The sequence below is a fragment of the Plectropomus leopardus genome, chromosome 5, assembly GCF_008729295.1.
Source record: "Plectropomus leopardus isolate mb chromosome 5, YSFRI_Pleo_2.0, whole genome shotgun sequence".
Lineage (NCBI taxonomy): Eukaryota > Metazoa > Chordata > Actinopteri > Perciformes > Serranidae > Plectropomus > Plectropomus leopardus.
This window is the reverse complement of record NC_056467.1, coordinates 12,874,070-12,898,149: the sequence shown is the minus strand read 5'-3', so window position 1 is coordinate 12,898,149 and position 24,080 is coordinate 12,874,070. Positions and strand designations below refer to the sequence as shown.

At 38.2% G+C, this 24,080-nt stretch overlaps 1 protein-coding gene across 1 annotated transcript; it reads left to right on the top strand.

The window, feature by feature from the left end:
* The first annotated feature begins 1,299 nt into the window (after nt 1–1,299).
* On the top strand, nt 1,300–23,585 carry LOC121942747 (transmembrane protein 255B). Its single transcript, XM_042485990.1, has 9 exons — nt 1,300–1,374; nt 2,552–2,691; nt 3,353–3,415; nt 7,908–7,997; nt 10,252–10,332; nt 10,434–10,519; nt 10,639–10,798; nt 20,122–20,229; nt 23,296–23,585. Exons 1-9 carry the CDS (start codon nt 1,311–1,313, stop codon nt 23,443–23,445), a joined length of 942 nt encoding a protein of 313 aa, XP_042341924.1. The 5' UTR covers nt 1,300–1,310; the 3' UTR covers nt 23,446–23,585.
* The last annotated feature ends 495 nt before the right edge of the window (nt 23,586–24,080 follow it).

Here is a 24,080-nt window from a genome sequence, read left to right as displayed (position 1 = left end):
ATAGCTTGATCCAGGATGTTAGGGGTTAACCATGTCTCTGTTAAGATGTTTGCAGAGCAGTCTCTGATCTCCCGCTGCTAAGTGAGCCTCGATCGCATTTCCTTCACTTTATTCTCCTGTGACCGGACATTAGCCAGAAGAAGGCTTTGTAGAGGAGCAGCTCTCGGTCCAAGTTGGGTCAGCCTCGCCCTGATGCTGGCTCTCCTCTCTCTCTTCGTCTGGCACTTTCAGATTCATTTCTCCCCTCTGGTCTGACTGGCGCTCGGCATATGCCATTGATGGGGAGTCTGCTGCATTCAGTCCGAACTGAAATTTTTCCAATTTTGATAACAGCTTCTCTATCATAGAAAAGTCGTGCTTTAGCAGAAAGGAACCATGGAGTCGAAAAAATTAGACTCAAAGTACGGGACAAACAAAAATTTCCCTAAATATGGGTTCTGTTGCTAAAGTAAGTCTCATCATCATGATGTGTGTTCAAGTGATCATTTTTAGATAAGTTTGGTTCAAATTAGTTATTCAATTCCACAAAAGAGGGATTTTCTGTGGTGATTGACAGCTGTGACAGCCAATCCATGCACTTGCATCAATGGAGCTGCTCGGGAGTGATTAGACAGGTGTTTTGGTGGGAATTCCCCCACTGTGGAAATCACTACTCGTACTGTAAACTGTATCTTGCATATTTTAGCTTCACTTAAGCATCACTGGGGTTAGTGGGGGCTCATAGTCCATCTTTATATACAGTCCATGGTCTAGCCTGACTAATTATATAGATAAATGAATACATATGTTAAAAAGTTTGTTTGTACATGCTTTTTTATTTTAAGTTTTTGATACTTTACACTTGCTATTGTACTTTTATTTACTTTTGGAGAAACAATTCTTTGATAAAGTATGGAAGCAATATTTTAGTTGTGTGGTCCCACTTGTTTGTGTTGTGATTGGTACGTCTATTTATCTTTTAAACTAAACTATAAACAGGACTGTAAGACACTGTTGTGTTAGTAATGAAAGTAGGTGTGGGTAGTGAAGACAAAAATGCTAAATTAAAACTATGCTGCCCCAAACTTCATGCCACCCTGGAAACTGGAAACATCACTGACTTGGTGTTGCAGGTCCTATGTTTTAAGAAGTGTTTTGACAGTAGTGCTCACATTTCCGACCGCCCTTGAATGCATCAGGGGCTGGAGCTGTACACATGGAGCTGCTCTGATGTTCAAATACATAGTAGGCTAGATGCCAGTGCAACTCAAGATTCACACTGCTTGTGAGAGAGGGGTTTGTAAGCTGAACAGACTGAGAGTAGATCTATCATGACTGCAAGGATGCAGGGAGCGACAAGCCGGGACAAACCAACGCCAAAGAGACCTGCAACAGGTAATTTACAATGATTTTTTTTCTGTTCTTCTGTTCTTCTTCCCATGTTTTTAAAATAAATCATGCCAATTTTCTCAGGTTTCAAATGGTTAAACCTAATACTTCACTACATTTTGAAGGTAAATTTGACCTTTTTTTGCACATAGATTAATAATATGAATGAATGAATGAATCAAATTATATATATATATATTGTTATAAATGAAGCTACCCAGCATTAAATAAATTAGTTGAAATTAGACTCACCTTTACCAGCTGCAACGTAAGTGATGTTTACACAGTAATGCACCATTATTATGATCTGGTAGACTAACATAATAAACAATTTTCTGGACATAGTCTTTTTGTATAATGACTACCTTTAATTTTAATTTTTTTTTTTTGCTAATAGGCTACTTGTACTTTTACGTAAATGCAGGACTTCTTGTAACTGAGTATTTGTTTATGCTGTAGTATTATCCTTTCCTTAAGAGTTTTTAAATAAAGAATATCCAAGAATCAGGTGACATATTTTACAGTATATACAGACAGGTGTATTTTTTAATATGGGGCACACACTTTTTATTATAAAAGCTAATTGTTGCCATCATTACTTGTGTAATTTGTTTCCTGTGTCCCTGACTGCTGAATAGTTTTACAATAAAACATTTCAATGATGTGCAGCTTGATGATTGTGTCCATGATTGGAGTACAGAGGACTGAACTATTTTTGTGTCAGTTTGTATTCTTACTATTTAAAAATAATAATCAGAGGACTGCATGTGTACGTTAGAGTGTCGTATTTGGGTCGACACTTTAAAATGACCAGTGTGACTTTGATATTCAATACTGAGAAAATACTGATGACATGTAACTGTATGGTATTTTATCTTTTACAGTATTAAATATTAAAGCAATATTTCTCCACACAGAGCAGTAAAGATGCCATTTGTTAGTTGCATCAAAGAAACACTCATGACATTTGAACTGAACAAACTGGAGACACAGGGTTTGGATCTTTTTTTTTTTTTTTTTAGAATTAAATTAGTTTGAATTGAATTAAATCAAACTAAATTAGGTATGTTTGTCGACCTTAAACTAGAAATATGCAGACTGGCAGCTTAGTTTATTGAGTTTTATTGAGTTACTGAGTTTTACTCATCCTATATGACATGTTTCTTGCTCGTCTTGTTGGCAGAGATAATGGTGAGGGTCAGGAGAGCGCTGTGGTTGGTACTGGGCATGCTCAGTCTGTCTCTGCTGCTGGTGGTGCTGGGAGTCTACACGACGACACGAACAGAGAGCCTGAATGTTTCTGGCTACATCTCTGGAGTTATTGTAAGGTTTTTATTTGTCTCTCTTCAGATTCCACAACATGATTTATTTTTTCAGATACAGCGAGATGACAGATTGGGTTTATAACTTTGCAGCTACAAGGAAATCAGATGGAGGTCCCATATAAAAAATCTGTCCAGCATGTGATATCCATTATGAAATTCAAGCTACAATGCCAAACGTTTAGCTTCACTTGTTGCGGCCTTCCAATAAACATTTGTTTGAAACGGAAATCATTTTAGGTAGGCCATTAAACTGGTGACAGTTCTTTGCTTCAGTGAGAAATTCACGCACGCTTGTCCAACAGTGGCTGGCATTCAAGTTTTCTTTTTCTTGTAAAGCCACAGAAAAAAAGGGTCTCCTGGATGTCAAACTTATCCTTAATTGTACCCACCAGAGTCAGTTTCTAGAGATTTGAGCCATGCAGTTATTGCATCATTCTTTCATATTTCGATCACCCTTTGCAACAGCATGCACTATAAAACATACTGCAGACCTCCACAAGAGCCACTTTAATAGCTGTTAAAAGTGCTAATACCTTGCTGAGCTTTTTCCTTGGAAGAGAACCAAATCATAACAAAGTATCACAGTTCTTATGAAAATTAACCATATTTCTTTATTTTGGATAACGATTACTGTGGTCATTATGTTATGTTCTTTACAGCTGACCCTTGGATCCTTCCTGGGACTTCTGGGACTCTGCCTGGAAGAAAACCGCAAACAGCTGGTAAATTCTCCTCACACACCTACATCCTCTGTCATAATTCTTCCTTTGTTTTCCCTGTACACACCCAAACCGCGACCTGCCAAAAGATAGTGTTTTTTGGCCAATAGTTTATGCGTTAGCACGGTGACCAGCAGTGCTGCTCTGCAACATGCAACATACGTCATGTGACCACCCACTGTGACAACTAGGACTTTTAAAGTGTACCATTAAGGAGAATGCAATTCTCCTTTTTTTCTGCTCTTCTCATGTCATGTCTCAGCCTTCACTCTTTAAAATGTCTCAATATTTGTGGAAGACCATTATATTAATCCTGGTTGGCAGTTAGAGGACAGACACTAAAAACAGGGAGTAAAGTCACGATATAAAACAGTAAAAAGGTTGTGATTTTAGACAACAGTGTGCATATGGCTTTAATAAAAGCAATACTCTGCATTCAAAGAGCTTGAGGAGAGGGTGGTGTTTTTTTTAAAAAAAAAAAGTGTGTAATGAATGGATATTACCATGTTTTTAATATTAGTAACTTCATTATTTTGGAGGTTACATCAAAAAAGCTCAAATTATGACTTGCACATCCTATCATTTCATTGCATGGATGCCTGATAATGTTAGTGTGAAATCTATCGTTTATAGCTATTTTCTGCTCTATAATTTTAGTTTACACAGCCCAGTCACCAGAATAAATGTTAGATTTGGCCGTTTCTGCAAACCGCAGATATGTTAACTTTACATCACTTTTGATCTTCAATTTAATTTTGCGTGTTGGTTACGTGCAGGCACAAAAACAGCTTTCTTAGGATGAGGAAAACATCATGTTTTGGCTTTAAATACTGTCTTTTTGTCTCCACAAACATGGCTGAAAATGTCCCGTAAATTGTGGTTTACAGAAACTACAGATAAATTATTTTACACTCCAACAACCCAAGCCAACATTATCCAAGATAGAATCCCATTTGGCAATCACATCCGTTAGTAAAGGAGCCATAAATCTGCCCCAGTATCACCGTGACCTGCATAACTGTGTGCAGTAGAGCACACATGTGCACGTGTGCAGTTATACAGGCAACAGTAGTTACATTACATGAGTATTAATAAATGCACTGTTTATTAAATCAAACAAACAGACAGCTATTGCACAAAGATAATCCAACGCCTGGCATTTATTGTGTAGAATATAGCAAGTATTTGTGTATTTGTGTTTAAAGAGGTACATAAGCTTATGATGGTGAGTACTATTGTCTGGTGTTTACAGTATGTTAACTGGAAATTAAGCAATCTGATTTGTTAAACAAAGAACTGTGTATGCTGCTGAAGTAATTGTGCTTGCCCGCTATAATAATGTTATTCCAAATTGTTTTTCCTCGTATCAGATGTCATGTGCAGGTCAAATATTTACTGATCTGATGTGTGAGCCGATAACATACCTTTCTGTACTTATTTCACTGATCAACAGAAAATGGCATTTTATGTGAAATTGAAAACAGATCTCTACAATGTGAAAAAATATGCATGAAATGAAATCAAAAATTAATGTTAGTGTCAATATTCACACCTCAATCATTACAGGTGCTGCCAGTTGAGAAGTCACATATTTCAGTTAGTTAAATGGAGATCACCTCTGTCACCAATTGGTTTAACCAGATGAGTCTGTATTGTAGCAATACATAATATAGTTCTCTGTTGATCAGTGTAAAAATAAAATGACAATAAATCTGCTTTGGCTTCATGTTGCAGAACAGTAAAATGTTTAAACTTCTAAGCCAATATATGACATATACAGATTTCTAGTCTTTATGGGCACCGTATCAACAGCGTGTACTTTCTTTATTGGGTCTGGCTGCTCAGGAACCCCAGCGGACGATTCTTGTTATGATCTCTTTGACCCCCTGTTCCAACCCGCCATCCATCACTGCCATTAAACCAGGAGTTATGCCAAAAATGTTAGAAAAGAGTAGATCATGCTTTTCAAGAGTGGACATAAGGGCATTTGTGGACAGGTTCTGAAAATTCTTGGAAAGAGCCGGTTGTGGCTGGATTTGCTGTCGTGCTTTTATCCAATTCACTGTTGAGATGGTTTTTATGATAAGAACCTTGGAGCACACAGGAAACTAATTTAGTACAAAATAATGTTTGATAGTGTAATTTTCAGTTTTCATATGTGCCTTTCACGTGTAATATATTTCTAGGATGTGATGAGTAGAGATTGTGATTAATGGAGAGCAGGAATGAAGGAGTCTGTTTAGACACAGCACACTCAGCACCTATACATTACACAGTGCGAACACAGTTGTGTTTGCCCTCAAATAGGCATGAATAATATTATGATTATGATTTGGAAAATTTGCAGTAAAAACAAAGAAGACCTGTTTTAGAAATATTTCTGCTCTGAGACTGATATCAGTTTTTCAGCAGCCCATGTGTGCAAGACTTTCTCCTCCTTTTTGTTGGACTACACTTAACTGACAGTTTGCTGCAATGGAAAAAAAAAAGTTTTACAAATATTAATTGAAATATCTGGACCAAATTGGTCATAAATATTGAAATGTTCTTAATCTTAATTTTGTTTAATGAGGCAACGCACATTAATTAACATGAGCACAAGCACAAATAAAAGCACACAGGCACAAACTAATAGTAACCGCATATTTTATTTGACTTGTTTGCAAATTATAAATTATGTATATATTATAAAAGATATGATATACACACAATGGCACAAAACATACATACACTCACAAATACGTAAAATTAAAAGTAAACAGGAGCCGGTACAGAAAAGGTAGGAAGCCCCTACAAACTGATGATTACTAAATGTGAATATTTTCATAATAGTGTAATCAAAGATAGTCATTATTGTCATTATTCAAATGTGTCATAACCTGACACTGACAGACCGATGCACTTGAAGGGGTGTGGGGAGGTGATGACAGCCAGCACCACTGCACCGGCCTTACCCACACAATTTCGCCCCAACTTGTCACATGTTGCCTCTTTGCAGCGGACATTTAGCGGACATCGTACATTACACTCTAGGTATCCTTCTGCATCTGCTATTGACTCAAAAAGGTGCCGCTACCTTAATGTCAACACAAGCACACGGTTATGTTTAGGCAACAAAAGCACATGCTGGTACTGATGCTTTGATTCAGGCAAAAGGGGCATAATGATAAGGTGTAAAAAAAACCCAATACATTCAAATGGGAAGCAAACACCGGACTCCCGCATGAAAGACCGGGGGTTTGTTTGATCCATTCACCTCCCCTCCCGCCCACCCTATAGAGACCTTCATGTTCCTATTACGTCATCATCAGCAGTGTTTCAACCCGAAGTCATCCAACAGTGTATCATGTGGAAACCCCCTTGTTCTCAGATGTCGCCGCCCATCCACGTATGCTGCGGTAGCAAAAGGTGGCTTTTGGCATCAGGATCTTGCGCTGCAATCACTGCACAAGTGACAGCATTTGATGACTTTGGAATGAGAACGGGCTGTATAAGTAGGCTATTGAAGGTTTTGGGTCCATTTAATCTCTAATCAGATGATCTGTCCCAACACAAAGTGGGCTGCAGCAAGATTGTCTATGTTTTTTCTTTTTTTTTCCAGCAGTTTTTTTCTTTGACATGGTGGCGGTTCATCTGGCCTTTTTCAGAATTTCCCAATGGCCAGTCCAAACCTGGTAAAAGAATTAGCCTATAAGACAGATGAAAAAAAAATCATGTCACTCCTCCTCCTGCTTCCTCTAATGGTATTTACTGGACACCTAGAAAACAACCAATCAGAGCCAAGAAGTCTCTATTTCAGCTGTCAATCACTGCTCATGAACTGCAGTCAAACTGTCAAACCAGGCAGAGAGTTTGTGAATGTTAGAAACAGTCAAGCAAAGGGCCAAACACCAGACCAAGAAACTCATTTTTAAAGCTGTTTCTGAAAACATCTGATTTGACAAATAGGCAATGTAGTAACTGAATCTTAATTAACAGCAACATGATTGACAGCTGCTTTAGTGACTCTGCAGCTCTGATTGGTTGTTTTTTTATTTACATGGTGTGTTGCCATCAGAAGCATGTTATTTTCACAGATTATCTGTCTTGTGTGCTGCCATGTGGACGTAGTGGCAGATTAAGGAAATATGACAAAAAGTTGTAAAAGTTACCAAATACAGCTTTAAATGTAAAAAAGTATATTAAAGAAATACTCTCATCGGTTAGAGTTAAAAAAAAATGCTGTAAAACTATAGCTATTTTTTGAACAAGCTGCCCTGTAAAGAAACCAAATAACTTCACAGCGAGGCTCAAACAAATGAAAACTATAAGCATATTTTCAAAACAGTTACTGCTGTGACTGGCATGCAAAACGTTTATCAGTTGGAAAGAAAAAAAAATCAATAATAATCTGCATTCCTGTCAAACTATGCTCTCATTATAATCAAATAACACTAGTTATTTATCTTTATGTGGAAATTCTCTTATTTAAGCTCTTTCTTCGTTCCTCCTCCAGCTGACGGCTGCGATTGTATTCCTCAGCTTTGGGATCATCACCTCTTTTCTGTGCCTGGTGATTGATGGCGTCTGTATTGTCTTTAACATGGTGAGTTACCTGCACTTCATGCGTATACGATGACTCCAGTTTTGATTGGACTGGATGATGAAACAAAGCAGTAATCTGAGACTGTACAGCAAAAACAAACCACTGTGCTGGCTGACTGTGAGCCTCTTGGTCCACAGTGGGTGCCAACATTGCTCTGTTGGCAATATTGACACAATTTTGTCCATGAAAAGAGTTCCCACAAGTTACAGCTCAGTGTTTATAACATTCATCCGCTTAGCTTGTTTTGTTTTTGACCAAGTAAATTAGTAGTTGTGAAAGCCTAATGTGAGAAAACAAACATGCTGAACTGCACCATATGTATAGAAGCGTTGAGGGAGGACGTGAAGTTGTGCCCAGCTCAGTAAAAAAATACAGTTCAAACAGGTTAACAAAGCAAAGTTTCATTCCTGCTTCCAACCTCTAAATAAAAGACAGATTAATTAAATTTTGATGAGCTCAATCAGAGGAGACTCCTTTATAAGTAACCAGATTTATAAGTGGTTTTAACAGCAATGCATTCTTGTCCTCGTCTGCTTTTTAATCATCCACATTTTGACTGTAATGATTTAACGAAATACTTTGACATTTCATGTTACCAGTGGAAACTCCAGGAATTACTGTGCTTGGCTAAGAAATAATCTGGCACTTAAACCCAACACAATTTGTGGTTTTTACACTTCTTTTTTTAAACAAATTGTTAATTAGTAAGTTTTAGAGGCTCTGGTCAGTGGATGCTGTTACATTTTAAAAGCACCTGACGAGCTGTTTCCAGTGTTTATGATATGTTAAATTAACTGGCTGCTGGTTGTAGTTTTTATAATTAGTGCACAAACGGGAGATTGTTATTGATCTTCTCATCTTATATTTAGTACTTACTCTTTTCTGTTCTTCTGTTCATGTACTTTATTGCACCAAGGGTGAAATGTTGGATCAAAAGTACTGTATTATTCATACAATGTAGTTTTAAAATTAACGCCTTCAGATGTACCATCTCATGTTAAAGGAGGTTCCATAACACAAAGACGCCACAGACAACATCATCGACCAGAATAGTGCAACACTTCCCACAGAAGGAGAATCATAATCAACAGAAAAAGTGTGTATTTCCACCGGTGTTACAATAGAGTGGGGTGAAGTAATGAGTCCTAAAACGCAGAAGTCCTTTTTGCACTTCCGGTTCCCTCTTCTTAAAGTCTATGGGGTTTTTGAATGGGTTTTCAGTAAAATACCTTAAATGTGGTCTGTGGTTAACACAGGGTAAAGATATTAAGACGTTTATTTCTGCAACATAAAATACTTTTAAGGTTTTACTCGTCTTAAAAAAGGCGGTTGCTAACAAGTGGCTAAATGGGACTACAGTGTTTGTCGGGGACGCCAGACGACATCACACCGGACACAGAAACTCATTAAACTCACTTGTCCACCTTTACAGCTTTACAGACTCGCACTCAAACTTGTAGATTTATCTGTTTATAATAGTTTTTGATTGTGTTTTAATGTGTTTCTACAGTGTTTGTAGTTGTGACATCTAGGTCGTGAGACCACAATGTAGCAGTGTATAGCCTAAGCTTTTTACTTATAGCGATTTCATTTATGCTTCAAAACACACAAAAGTGGCGTTCATCTGTGAACATTATCATCCTGAACCTGTAAGTCTTATAAACTTGTGTTCGTCACAGAGCTTATTTTTAGCGATAATTGAAAATCCCATTAAAAAATCCCATAAGGGAATCAATGCAACGCTAACTTCCTGGTTGGTCTACAAATATATGTCATCCCTCCACCACTCTACAGATGGGAAAGGTTTTCCTCAGTTTTGCAGTTAACATCAACGTTGATCCAAATCAAACCACACACCTCCCACAGCACGACAGTGATAGAAGTTACGTCCGGGTTGTTTAAAGTTTTAAATGTTGTATTTCATAAAATATGTCAAAATGCTGTCAATAAACCAAACCAGAATCAAAAAGCCACACATGATTACAATGAGTTTTTACTAGAGAAAACATTTCCAGGGTTAAGAACCTTATTTCACCAGTTTAAAAGAACAATAAACATTATTGTGTTAAAAGGGAGTTTTGGAAACTCAGCGCTTTTAATTCAAATGTGCTTTTGTCGCTCTGTACAGACAGACACATTCATTATATTTTGTTTTTTAACATCTTACAGTTATTCTCTATAAAGTTGGATTGGTGTTGTTTTTAAATCCTGCTGATGATTATATGTCCTCATATAGTGAATTAATTTTTGACAGGACATGCGTCCACTGAAAGCGCATAGATGCCAGTATTACAGCAGCGGTGGCAGTTACGTCTATGAGAACTTCTACACCTCTGTGAGTAAAGATGTACCAACGGTTTCCAGGACAGCTTTAACTAGACCTGTCTGTGTCGTATTTGCAGGTGAACAGATTCTGAACTTGCATTCCTCTCTCAGGTGTCTTGTTGGAGTCCAACGGAGACTTGTAGTATGACAGTACGAAGTGGGACCTGCTACTGTTGTGACCTGTATGACTGCGCCAAGTGAGTCAATGACAAATATCCTAATTACCATGTGACAACTGTCACCAAAATTAATTAATTTTCTAGTCCAACAAATTAAAAATCATGTATAATGAATAAGCTGTTGTTTTGTTTTGCAGCGGTGGCTACCTCAGCAACTACTATGAGTTTGTCGGTGTGCAAAGCTGTGAGGAAGTGTTCACGCTGTACATTTTAATTTGGGTGCTCACTGGCCTAAACCTCGTGGCCTCATTCACAGGCATCCTCACTACAGCGGTGCTGGGCAGCATCAAGGACGTGGTAAGACACACACTGAGAGGTACTTACAAAGGTCCATATTGTGTAAATGTGGTAATTTTGGTACATGTAAGCTCGATTAAGAGTAAATAACAAAAAAAGAAAATTCCTTTCAATTACATTTTAAAGAAAAAACACTATTAACAAAAATTCACAAGTTTCACAAACTTTGTTTAAACTTTAAAGCTGTCGATAGGCCACAGGTAACAGTTTTACCTAAATGCAGCTTTGTGCTGACCTCATTGCCAAACGCTTATTTTCTTACGCACTGTAGCAAAAGCAATCTTTCTGTCCTTTGGTGTTGTTTTTTCACCTCTCAGTTTTACAAACACGGAAAACCCCACAATTTAACCCTGTCTCATAAACATTATGTTTGTATGTTACTAAATTACATTCACAATTTTGTTGCGGTGGCAACATAATCTCTGCCTTGATTATTGTCAGAGATGACATTTCTTTGAATTAATAAAACAGGACATTTATGCAATAACGTGGTTGAGCATGGCAGACATAAAGTACTGAGACTGAGACAACAGGTCCAGACAACAAAAGCACTTTGGTAAAGATTAGAGTAAGATTAGAATTTTGGTTAACCGTCAATAAAAAAGTTAATTAAAAAAAACATCCTCTACCACTGAGTAGTATAGTACAAGACTGCCTATGTTGGTGGAAAACAGATGAAATATAATGATAGTGGATATTTGGCCTATATGTTCAGTATCAACATTTTTGGTTTCCCTCAAAAACATATTTTCTGTTTTTGAAATTACTTGTGTATGATTATAATTAGACATGGCTGAACAAATGAATCAGAAATCAGTCACGTACACTCTTTCAGATTTCTTGGACGCTTGTTGCTCATTCTACTGTCACGTTGAACTCTGCATGACGTGTAGGAGACAGGGTCCGTTTCTTTTTTGAGCCACGGATCAAATTGAAGTGACAGTCAAATGGCAGATCACATCCAGCCAGCCGCACCACATAGAAGACCTGTTGCACAAAGCCTGCCATAACAGTGAAAATTGATAACCCCCTAACACAGCGTAAAGCCTGAACCTTTATTCAACCTTTATTTAAACAGGGAAAGGTCATTGAGAGCAATTTCTCTTTTGCAAGGACGCCCTGATTACAGAACACAAAATCAACAGCGGAACTCAATAGTGTTGTTGCGATTGTACCGCAAACTCTACATGAAAATGAAAGTGAAAACATAAGTGGAGCAGTGGGTTCAGGAGAGCCCTGAGGTTTGTTTTCAGAGAAGTTACACAGCAACAAAGCCTTTATACAGAGCAGACAAAGAAACCTCTCGTCTGAGGTCGTACTTCAAATATTCAGTTTTACTGCAAATCCCTTGACTTAATTCATTCATACAAAAGTAAACTAAGTGCTTTGCCTGAGTCTGGCTGCATAGCATATTTGTTAGCAGGAGGTTCCAGCCTGTTTTACTGTGTATTTAATAAGTGCCTAATAACAGTTTAGCTTAATCTCTGAATATCATGACTCAGATAGCAGATAAAGAAGAGAGGTGAAATAGAAGCAAAGTGAGCATAACTCAGTTTTACGGAGATGTTAGAAGGTTAGGTGGTATTTTAAATGTCTTGATAAAGATCGCCACTTTGTTAATAAATCAGTACAGAGATGATAAGTGATAAGGTAAGATACATGTTTGATAAATAGATTCTCTGAACCTCAAAGGAGACAAAGCAAGTGATGTGTGTGTGTTACCCATAGCTCTCAACTGGTATTTTAAAACAAGCATCTTTTGGTCCTGTCATGTTTTTATGGTCTCTTTGGAAAAATGGAAATACACAAGGTCAAACACGTCCTTTGAAATATTTAGAAGCCCATTTGGCTTTAAAAGTCATGTGTGGAGGATTTAGGGCGGCATACTTGCAGAACTTAAATAGAATATTAATTTATTGTGATTTTATGAGTTTAAAACTGTGGAATCATTGTGGGTTTTTTTTTTTTTTTACCTTAGAATGATTATATTATATACATACGGGAGTCCACCATGTTGTTCTACAGTAGCGCAGAACAGATGAAACAAACGCTGCTTTGTATAACAACAATGCAGGTAATTTGTGGCCTTTGCGTGGACCATAGATTGTTCTTGATCTCAGTATGGTCTCTGTTTGAGTGAGATACTGGCCTCTTTCTCTCTCTGTTTAAAACTCAGACCAAACTGAGATAAAACGGTAAAACGAAACAGCACTGATCAAAAAATAAACCAAAATTCTATCACAGCGTTGCCTATACTTTGCTTACAAATTTTTTTTGAAACATATTTTAGCTTACTATTTAACTTTCCCAATTGTTTGTTACCTGTCGCCACTATATTGTTTCTGATGGGAAAAACCTCTGAGCTCACATTACGTCACCCACCAGCAGGATTGTTTATTGGTCTGGTGAGGCACAATGCATTCTGGTAGTTGTAGGCTTTCTACCTCTTGAGCAAAAGTGAATGCCTCAGTCCTTTCTCTGTGTTTTCTCAGGTCATGTAGCACCAGTTTCAAAGGAATTTGCGTCTTTCTGCCGTATAGACAGCTCAATTTTATAAAAAAGTAAATAAAAAAGTCTATCTTTCCAGCAGTGATATACTTCTTTTAAACACTACTGATTTTATATTTTTGTCAGCTATGGAGCGCTCATTGAGCTTTATGCTGCCAGTGATCCATCCGATCTGGCCTAAATGATCTGGAGTGCTGCAGGAGATGACTGCCAACAGACCACACAGCCTCCATCCTTCTGTCTGAAGTTGCATGATCGTGCTCCTTTTATAAATAATATTGTCCGCAACAATTTAAGGATTAAACTCACTGAACTGTAATAGTTCTCACCCTGGGAATTTATTAGGATTTTCCTCCTCATGTTCTTAAATTTAACATGATTCAACTCTTAAATCATCCATCACTTAATTTTTCTCCCACATTTCACACCCCGCATTTTTGTGTTTATGGTGTTTATATACTGTCGATAAATTTTCATGTGTGACGGAAGATGTTTCTGCTGGGGGAGACTTTTAATATTAGAGTCCAGGAAGTTTCCATATCTGTAGGATCTGTACATACCTACGAGACAAGATTTATTTACATTGCTAAATTTACAGATTGCAGATGTTTCATGTTTTCTTTCCCTGTCTGTCTGCAATACATTACATAAAAGATAGGGAAACTAACAGATTGTGTCATTTATAGATTTACAGTTTCCAGCAGTTTTGGATTTAAGATTACAAAACACTTAATCGACCCCTGGGGAGATGTTGAGACACACTACAGAGAGGCCACCCATACGGAGACCAGAACAACTCTGAGGTCCTAATGTATCAGAGGTTTTGCAGGGAAGGCTGTGTGCTGCATCAATTAAATGAGCCAATTAGGATTAACTGTATGCACCGGTTACAAATGCACCTAATGGTGTGTGAAAATTTCATGAAGCAACCCCCTTAATTTGAGTTCAGACTTCCTGCATCAAAGCTTGATTTATTCAGATGTTACGTGATATATTTCTAGTTATTAAGTGAATGAAATCAAGCTACAGCAGCTGGGATTTTGTGTAAAGGTTTAAATGAATTAATTAATTTATTTACAACCAAAAAATAAAACATGTTATAAACACACAAGCAAAACAAATGTACAGAATCCAAAAAGGAGTAGGTAGAAATAAAACATAAATATCCCTACCCCTTTTTCACTTTTTGTCTTTTAACTCATATATTATTTCAACAAATTCCCAATATATTTACACCTAGTGTACAGATTTCTGTCCCAGGTTTATTTATTTAAGCTTTCTGTGTCCACAGACAACGACATCGTGACACAGTGTCAGTGTTAATTTGCATCTATCTTTGCATTGACTTTGCGTGCAAACTCGCCGTGTGAAACACTCGCATTGTGCTCAGTGTGAACACACTATTGGAATTAAGGCAAAGATGTCATGGTTAGAGCTAGCCAATCTGGATATTTTCTAAGATTAAAGTGGTAAATTTACATGAAAAAACACCCAACTGTACTGCCAGAAAGTCCAGTGATGTAGTATAAAGAGGGACCCAGTCCGTGGGGAGCGTGTGAAGGCCCCTCTGCTGTGTTTTCTTATTCCAGTTTGAGTGCAATCAGTGGCATTGGATGCACCTGAGGCCGGTGTGCTCCATGCACACGAGTCAATTTATGTTGGCAGACCTCCTCAAAACACCTCTTTGCTTTGTGTTTTTTGTGTCCTCTTTCCTTGTTTTTACAGCACAACACCCATACTGCAAATTCTCACTCATCCTCCCCGTACACTACTGACTTCTTGACTTATTTGGATTACTTTTAGTTAATAAATAACTTTGTTAGTCAGTAGTGTTTGTAATGTTTCTTTAATTTTTTTGTCCGGCGTAAGAGCCAGGATGTGACAGAAGTATGACATAGTGGTTGAGTGGGTGAAACACAGGACTTTTATGCAGGAAAGGGGACTTGAATCTAGTCAGACTTAATGTTTTGTCTATTATTTTTAGGCTTGGTTGAATTATTATCTTCAGTTTTTAGGATCTAAAAATGAATCTGGCAAAGTAGTGGAAGTAAACAAGTAGCCATTACTGCGGGGGCATCTCCCAGGCGCATTTGAATGCTGTACTTCTAAGTATACAATTTTCTACTTTAACTTTGTGTAACATTACTTTTAAAACAACATCTAGGAGTTTGAGTTGGCAGAGTAGTGAAGTGAAGACGAGGCTTTTATAGGCAGGTTGATGAGCTGGGTGGAGACAGGTGTGCCTCGTCTGCTGCTGCTGCTGGAGGAGCCAGCCACACCTCCTGCCACACACATGCCCTGCAGGAGACATAGAAGTCCAGGCATTAGTATTATCACAGTAACATTTTTGTTCAGTTATTTGGCCCAACACAACAGGAACTAATTTGAATGAGCTGCAAGTAGCAGAGAACAAAACAGCTCGCATAGTTCTTCGCTGCCCATAGAAAAAGAGTATGAGTAGGCTGCATTACTGCAGAAATACTTTGTAGCCAGCTGCCTTTTTTTCCAGACATACATCATTACTCTACTCGACAGTCATCAGAGAGTCGTTTTCTGTTGTCTCTCTGTAGAGCTAGTTTAATACAGAGGACAGTGTGTTATTGAGCAAATGTGGCATTTGAATTCATTACCAAGTTTTGCTTTCTGAAAGTAATACAATACCTTTTCACAAAAAGTTATGATTGTATTGATTTCATTCATTCATTCAAACCTTTATTTAAGACTCGGGAAATCATTGAGGGAGACAACGCATTTAAAACATAAGCAATCAAAAGAAACAAAACTGAATCATACAAAGCAACAAACAATAATTGCAATGAAAATAGCTAAAAATAGAAATGCAGAAAAATCAACATGGTATGGTGTAGAGATTATAATTGTCCAAGTTTAAGTTCCTTTGCAGATTATTTCATGTATAAGGTGCACCGTAAGACAATGTCATTTTTCAGAGTTCAGTTCTGATTTGGGGAACGTGAAGTAACAAGCTACTCTGTGACCGAGTACCCAGATTATGTGACTTTAGAATTAAGAGGGATGAAATATAGGAAGGAAGCATTGGTTTCAAAGTTTTATAGATGAATAAAAACCAATGTTGGTCACACCTCCTGGCCAAATGAGGCCAGCCAACCTTTTGGTAAAGATGGCAGTGGTGGATACTGTAAGGATCACCAATTATGAACCTTATTTACACAAGGAATAGTGTAGAAGACTTTCTATGATATATACTTTTGATGGTCTTGAAGATATGACATCGACTTTGAGCTATCTATCTACTTTTTCTTGTTATTGTGTGTTGTATTGGTGTATTTTGTTTAGTCAAACTGTAAGGATGAATGTTATGTTTATTTATATAATCTTGTAAATGAATGGAGAGCCCAGGAAGAGTAGCTACTGTTTAAAACAGAAGCTAATGGGGATCTTAATAACCAAACAAACAAATGGAGAACAGAAAGGGTAGGGAGAGCGAGAGAACACATACAAAAACATACAACACAACCAAAGCAGATTCATCACAGTTTCAACACCACTGTCACCACTGCAGACTGAAAAAGAAATTGGTTTCATTATTCTGGTGGGCTACCAAAAGTTTAATTTGTGTTTGTGATATAATGATTAATATATTAAAAAATTAATACTTGGTGTCCCTGTAACGATATGATATTGCCACACAAAAATATTGCAGTACTATTTTTTGGGGGTGACCCAAGTGGGGCACTAACTTATGCATGAAATATGGGTGCTGCGTGTCAGCATAGCTTTAATTTACAATTTATGTCTCCTCTCCTCATACCTACTTTAATTACTAACATTGTAGTGTCTTACATTCCTGTTTATGTTTGAGTTTAAATGATAAATAGACCTACCAATCAGAATTACACCACACAAAAGTAAAGTAAATAACGCTTCCGTATTTTATTACAGAAATTCAAGATAGTCAGTTATAGTGGGGTGGCACCTGGGGTGGCTAATCAGATTTCAGGGATAGTCTGTGCTGAAATCTCCATGGATACGCCCCTGACTGTCTGGGCGGGATTAGAACACATTTCATCATCGTTTCATCATAAAGGCCTGAGTGTGACATCACAGCTATGAAACTCCCCAGCATTCTATATCTGTGTCCCACAGTCTGTGCACACACAGTCAGAGAGCAGACTTTAGCAGAGGGTCATCTGATATTTGTAAGCCCACACAGCATGAATAGGTTATTATCATTTTGGGCCCCTGAGCACAGACATGTAAAAGACCCTGCACCCCACCCTTTTAATAGGGGCTTACAATAGGGGTTGGTAGGAGTGTCAACATCTGGAAAAGTGAAGTGCTATCTTGGTAGCTGCTCTGTTTTGGTTGTTGAACCCTGAAGCTAAAATATCTCATTAATAGGGGCCTACAATAGGGGTTGGTTTGATTGTCAACATCTGGAAAAGTGAAGTGCTACCTTGGTAGCTGCGCTCTTTTGGTTTGTTGAACCCTGAAGCTAAAATATCATATTAATAGAGGCTTACAATAGGGGTTGGTTTGATTGTCAACATCTGGAAAAGTGAAGTGCTACCTTGGTAGCTGCGCTCTTTTGGTTGTTGAACCCTGAAGCTAAAATATCTCATTAATAGGGGCTTACAATAGGGGTTGGTTTGATTGTCAACATCTGGAAAAGTGAAGCGCTACCTTGGTAGCTGCGCTCTTTTGGTTGTTGAACCCTGAAGCTAAAATATCTCATTAATAGGGGCTTACAATAGGGGTTGGTTTGATTGTCAACATCTGGAAAAGTGAAGTGCTACCTTGGTAGCTGCGCTCTTTTGGTTGTTGAACCCTGAAGCTAAAATATCTCATTAATAGGGGCTTACAATAGGGGTTGGTTTGATTGTCAACATCTGGAAAAGTGAAGTGCTACCTTGGTGGCTGCGCTCTTTTGGTTGTTGAACCCTGAAGCTAAAATATCATATTAATAGAGGCTTACAATAGGGGTTGGTAGGAGTGTCAACAACTGGAAAAGTGAAGCGCCACCTTGGTAGCTGCGCTCTTTTGGTTGTTGAACCCTGAAGCTAAAATATATTATTAATAGGGGTTTAGAATAGGGGTTCGTAGGGGTGTCAACATCTGGAAAAGTGAAGCGCTACCTTGGTGGCTGCGCTCTTTTGGTTGTTGAACCCTGAAGCTAAAATATCTCATTAATAGGGGCCTACAATAGGGGTTGGTTTGATTGTCAACAACTGGAAAAGTGAAGTGCTACTTTGGTAGCTGCGCTCTTTTGGTTGTTGAACCCAGAAGCTAAAATATATTATTAATAGGGGTTTAGAATAGGGGTTCGTAGGGGTGTCAACAACTGGAAAAGTGAAGCGCCACCTTGGTAGCTGCGCTCTTTTGGTTGTTGAACCCTGAAGCTAAAATAAAAAGTAAAATAAGACTTCCTTACTTTATTACAGAATTTTTTCCTCCTAAAGTAAATGGTACAATAGCAAGTATAAAGTGCCAACACAATTAAAATACAAAACATTTAAAAAGAATAAGCCTGTGTGAGCAAACACTTTGATCAATTTATTTTAATGTAAAATAAGTCAAGCCCGACACTACTCTGACACAATACTGCCTGCCAGGGTTAAGGCTGCATTGCACTCAATGTTAATAAATACCACCTTCTTTACACTTACTCCTGCTTATGGCCCTACTTCTATAACACCCCATTAAAAGTTTTTTGGTGCCAAAAAACATTGTCTGCCTTTTATATGGGATGGCGGTGAAAACTCTGTCTCAAGTGCTACATTTTTTGCCCCATAGTTGTTCTTAAGTCACTACAAGCCCGACGTCTCATGGCTCATTGCTTAACTACATTGTGCAATAGAGAACAACTGGATGTTTTTTTTTAAAGATTTAATACTGTAATAGTGGCTTTTTATAGTCATTAGCATTAAATGTTACAAAAAAATGCCTAAGATCTGAAAATCGAGTTTTCATGTGTGTTCGTTCAAATACGTTTTTGAGGTAAAAGGAATGACGCATATTATGTTCTCTATTAACATAATGAGGAATTGTTCCCTATTAAAGTTCCAGGCAAGTCGCAAAAGTGTTGATACTGAACGTATCAGTAAATGTTCACTGACAACATATTTCTTTTTTTTTTTTTAGATTAAAATAGGCAATACACTATCCACTTGTGATTACAGCATTATTCTTTTATTATTATTGTTTTTTATTAACATCCAAAATCACGATCTTTCCCTAACCTTAACCAAAGTGCTTTTGTTTCCTAAACGCAGACAGAGGTTTGGACGCAAACCCAGGATTCTGGTGCCACAGTCCTGCACTTTCTTTGTCAACACCACATTAATATGAAAGCAATTTAGTATTATGCAAAAGTAAATTTTCATGAGACAGAGTTGATTAAGGAGGAATTATATTTTCCAGCAGAATCCAGAGCCTTTTCTGCCAAATCTAACTGAATAACTACTCGCTATGATAAGTCAGGGCCTTGACATAAGTGTCTCTGACTGAAACGATTTTGCAGATTACAGTCGTCTCTGTTCAGTTTTCAGTTTTCCAAGTTATAGGATCACATATATGTATTCAGATTGGCCTTCGTGTTGGAGGTGAGACATCTGACATGTAACCAAGATAACCCTTGCACACTGTCTGTGCTGCAGACTTTCCATCAAAAAATGTAATCAGAGAGCGCTCTTCATCGGACCATCTTTATCATTTCTTCTCTAACAGTTAACATTTTTACTTTTTACATGTGTGCACCTTAAAAACCAGAGCACAGTGTCAACAACGTGTATGTGTGTGTGTGCACTTTTGTTTGTGTTTCTGTTTGTGTGTGACAGAGGAGTAGGAGCCCTGTGACGGAGCCCTCTCAGATTACAGCATCTTCCTCCCCGACAGCTCCACTACTGATGGACGCCAACACACACACAGTCCACCAGCTCCACCCAGTCAGTGTGCAGGCAACACACACATACACACACACACACGCATACGAGCTACCCTTCATACAGTATTAATGTGTTTGACCTAATTTGTCTTTCTTTTTTGTCTCTCTCTGTGTGTCTCTGCCTTTGAGACTAACCATCTTTCAGTCATGCAGTCGTCCCTAACGTTCCCATTTCCATCCACCATCTATCCATTAAACATCAATAACAGCATTTTCGCCTCAAAACAGAGCAAAGCACTCCAAATTTTCAGAGAAGGCCTGTGGAGTTTTGGACCACGAGTTCTGGATTACAACATTTGGACGAGCAGGCTCATGTGTTTGGCTGCAGGACACTCAAAAACCCCTCATTTTGGTGTTAAATGTGCCGGAAAAAGTGGTGCAGCATTACAAAAGGGAAGAGGGCCACAATCCGATGTACACAATGGAGGCCTTGAAGCTATTATTGATACTGTTTATGGATAACTGTCATTTAAGCCCCCTTCCACTCAAAAATGTGTTTTTTCTCCTGTTTATGTCACCCAAAATTTGTGACCTTCACTTCACTGGCTTTTATCTGCGCAAAGTTTGTTACTATAGAGATGTTTTCACATTGCATTTTTTCAGCACTATGTCTGCGATTTTCGAAGCTTTCTCCTGGATGCGTGCTGCTCCTACCCGCTCTAAAATGAGAAGAAAATAAGAAAATACAGGCAGAGAGGTAGAGTCTCTGTAGATAAATACACCATAACACCCTGAGAGTGGGTCACAAGTGATGAATGAACTCTCTTTGGTGGAGGTTTTTCTTTATAGTGATGTGGTCCACCTTTCCCATGCCGGATTCAAATTACCATCATACACACAAGCCACAAAACCACAAGTGTTGCCAAATGATTATGTATGTAGAAACACACTTTATGCATGTTAAATGAAGTGGGAAATTTATTTTGTTGTTATTGTTGGATGTTGAGGACACGGATTTTTTGTTTAAGTGAGAAACTATGAATGGAAGAAAAACAAAATTAAATGAAATCTCCACAGGGTGTCAGAGAACTAAAATCTGCTTTTTTCCACAGTGTTTGTGGAAAAAGACCGTTGAGGTCTCCACAGTCGACAACCCACATCTGATCAACATATTTGGTTGTGGCATTTCAGTCTTTATGATAAAGCCACCAGGAACGCTGTAATTTCATCAGAACAATAAAACGGACTTTTATAATCCTCAGAAAGGCTGCTTACTGGAATTCACATCAGTAGAGACATATCGAAGGAACTGTGGGAAAGTTCAATTTTGATCTAAAACATCAGTGAGATGTGGGTGAAGGCTTGTAAAGATCTTGTGAACTTGGTGTGTTCAGAAGTTTGGAAATTTGAAATAGATTATACATAATTGATTTGACAGTCCATATATTAATATGTCTTTGTTGGAAAACACGGGGTGGAGGAGAGTGTCCTGTTTGGGGACAAATTTCGGCTCTTTGCAAATGATATGTTTCTGTTGGCATCATCAGACAGTGACCTCCAGCACGCACTGGTGTGGTTTTCAGCTGAGTGTGAAGTGGTTGGGATGCGAGTCAGCACATCCAAATCTGAGGCCATGGTTCTCTGCTGGAAAATGGTGGATTGCCTCTCTGGTTTGGGAGAGAGTTGCTGGCCCAAGCAAAGAGGTTCAAGTGTCTCTGGCTGTCATTCATGAGTGAGGGGAAACTGGAGCGTGAGATGGACAGGCGGTTAAGTGCGGTGCCAGTGGTGATGCAGGCTTTGTGCCAGACCGCTATGGTGAAGAGAAAGCTCTCAATAAGACGGTCTATCTACCTCCCAACCCTCACCTATGGCTGTTACCAAAAACTTGAGCTTGCAGATACAAGCCGCAGAAATTAGCTTCCTCTGTAGAGTAACTGAGCTGAGTATTGGAGAATGGGAGAGGAGCTCAGACATCTGAAGGGAGTTTAAAGTAGAGCTGCTGCTACTTTGGGTCTAAAGAGAGGAGTTTAGGTGGTTCGAGGCATCTTATCAGGATGCCTCCTGGGTGCCTCCCGTTAGTTAGAAGTTTTCCTGGCACGTCATACTAGTAGGAGGCCCAGAGGCAGACTCAGAACACACTAGAGGGATTACATTTATCATCTGGACTGAGAATATCTTGGGATTGCCAGGAAGAGCTGGAAAATGGTCAGAATACGTTGCTCAGCCTGCTGCTCCCACGACCCAATGACAGGATAAGTGGATCAAAATGGATGGATGGATGGATGGACTAAATATACAGGGATCCCGCAGATCCTTAAAAAGTCTTAAAAGGCATTGAATTCATTTATCCAACAGTATTAAAATGTCTCAAATATATCTGACAAAAGTCTTGAAAAAGCTAAGACATGGGATGTGAGATTTTATGAATTGCTTTTTTCTGATGTTGCATCTCAAAATAATAGGCATTAACATTTATCTATTGTTTAATCTACTGAAGGATTCTCACATTTACATCCTGCAGATTAGAATAGTGGAACCCGCAACAGTCATATTATGTTTTTGGCATATTTTCAGCCTTTTATTCAAAACGTTTTTCAAACTCATTGGAATCCCACATGCAGACTGAAACACACAAAACTGAAAACGCCAGATATTTCCCAGTTCTGTCTTATCCTTGTCTCTGCATCAAGACAAGAAAGCTATGTTTTAATTAACAAAATTGCAAAATTGCCTCTAATTGTGAGTAACAGATGTCAGCTCTTTTTTTCAATTTGGGTGATTGTAAAATTTGTCTATAATTTCATTCTGAGTGGCCTTTAATGTCCTCTCGATTGCCATACACCTTTTGTCTGCTGGGGTCATTCTGACCCTGCCCTGTTTTGACTTTTATTTAACGCATATTATATAAATTGTCGATCAATTCTGTGTTACACCTTTAGTCTTACCTCAGTCCAACCCATTACCACACATCCAATAGACCTTGTTTACGTAAGTATAAAAAAATACATTTTGATGGCAAAAGATTTCATTTGGGGTCAGAGTGACCCCAAGGACAACACGAGTGTTAAAAAAATACTAAAGTAAGAACCCAGATTGAGCTACAAAAACCTTTGTCCTGCTCTTTCAGGGGGCCTCGATGTATTTCCCTGCAGCAGAAGGAACAGCTGCCTCGCAGAGTTTTCCTTCATCATCGACTCGTTGCTCTGAGTCCAACCCTCCTCCCATCTACCCTGTGACCAGCCTGCTGCCTTACAGGGTCCACGGCATCTCTGCATAAACACCAGCAAAAAACTGACCAGAAAATAAATGCAGAAGGGATAAATAGATATTTTGTTGTCCTTGTTTATGCTGGAGTGAGGAAGGGAGGAGGTACAACTAAAAAAGAAAAAAAAAAGATAAAGGTAAAAAAAGAAAAGGCGGGCGTTTCCATTGTATATGCAAAGATTATAACATATTTTACTGTATTTTGCTCAAAAACAAACATTTCAAGTTGTAAAATGTGTGTCGATAACATGTGATGTAATATAAATGTGTTGACTGAGCTTATACAGGCTGCCACTCAAACTGGAGGTAAAACCTCATGTAAACATATAATAAAAAGTATCATGTAAAATATCAATGGCACAGCCTCTGATACCACTTGTGTAGTTTTAGTAATATTAGGTTTGTTGAAGGTTGATTTATGTTCTGTGAGTGTTTACATTGATTGAACTTCTCATAATGTGTCTTTCTAAACTGTAACAGTAATTTACTTTTATCATAGTGACATTATAAGGCTGCTGACTGATGACTGACTGTGTTGCCGCTGAACAGAAATGACAGTGAAACTTAACTTTAGCATTAACTTGACTTTTTTTACACATTGAATTGATTAAATAAATGGATTATCAACAAAGATTAATGTGGAACTTT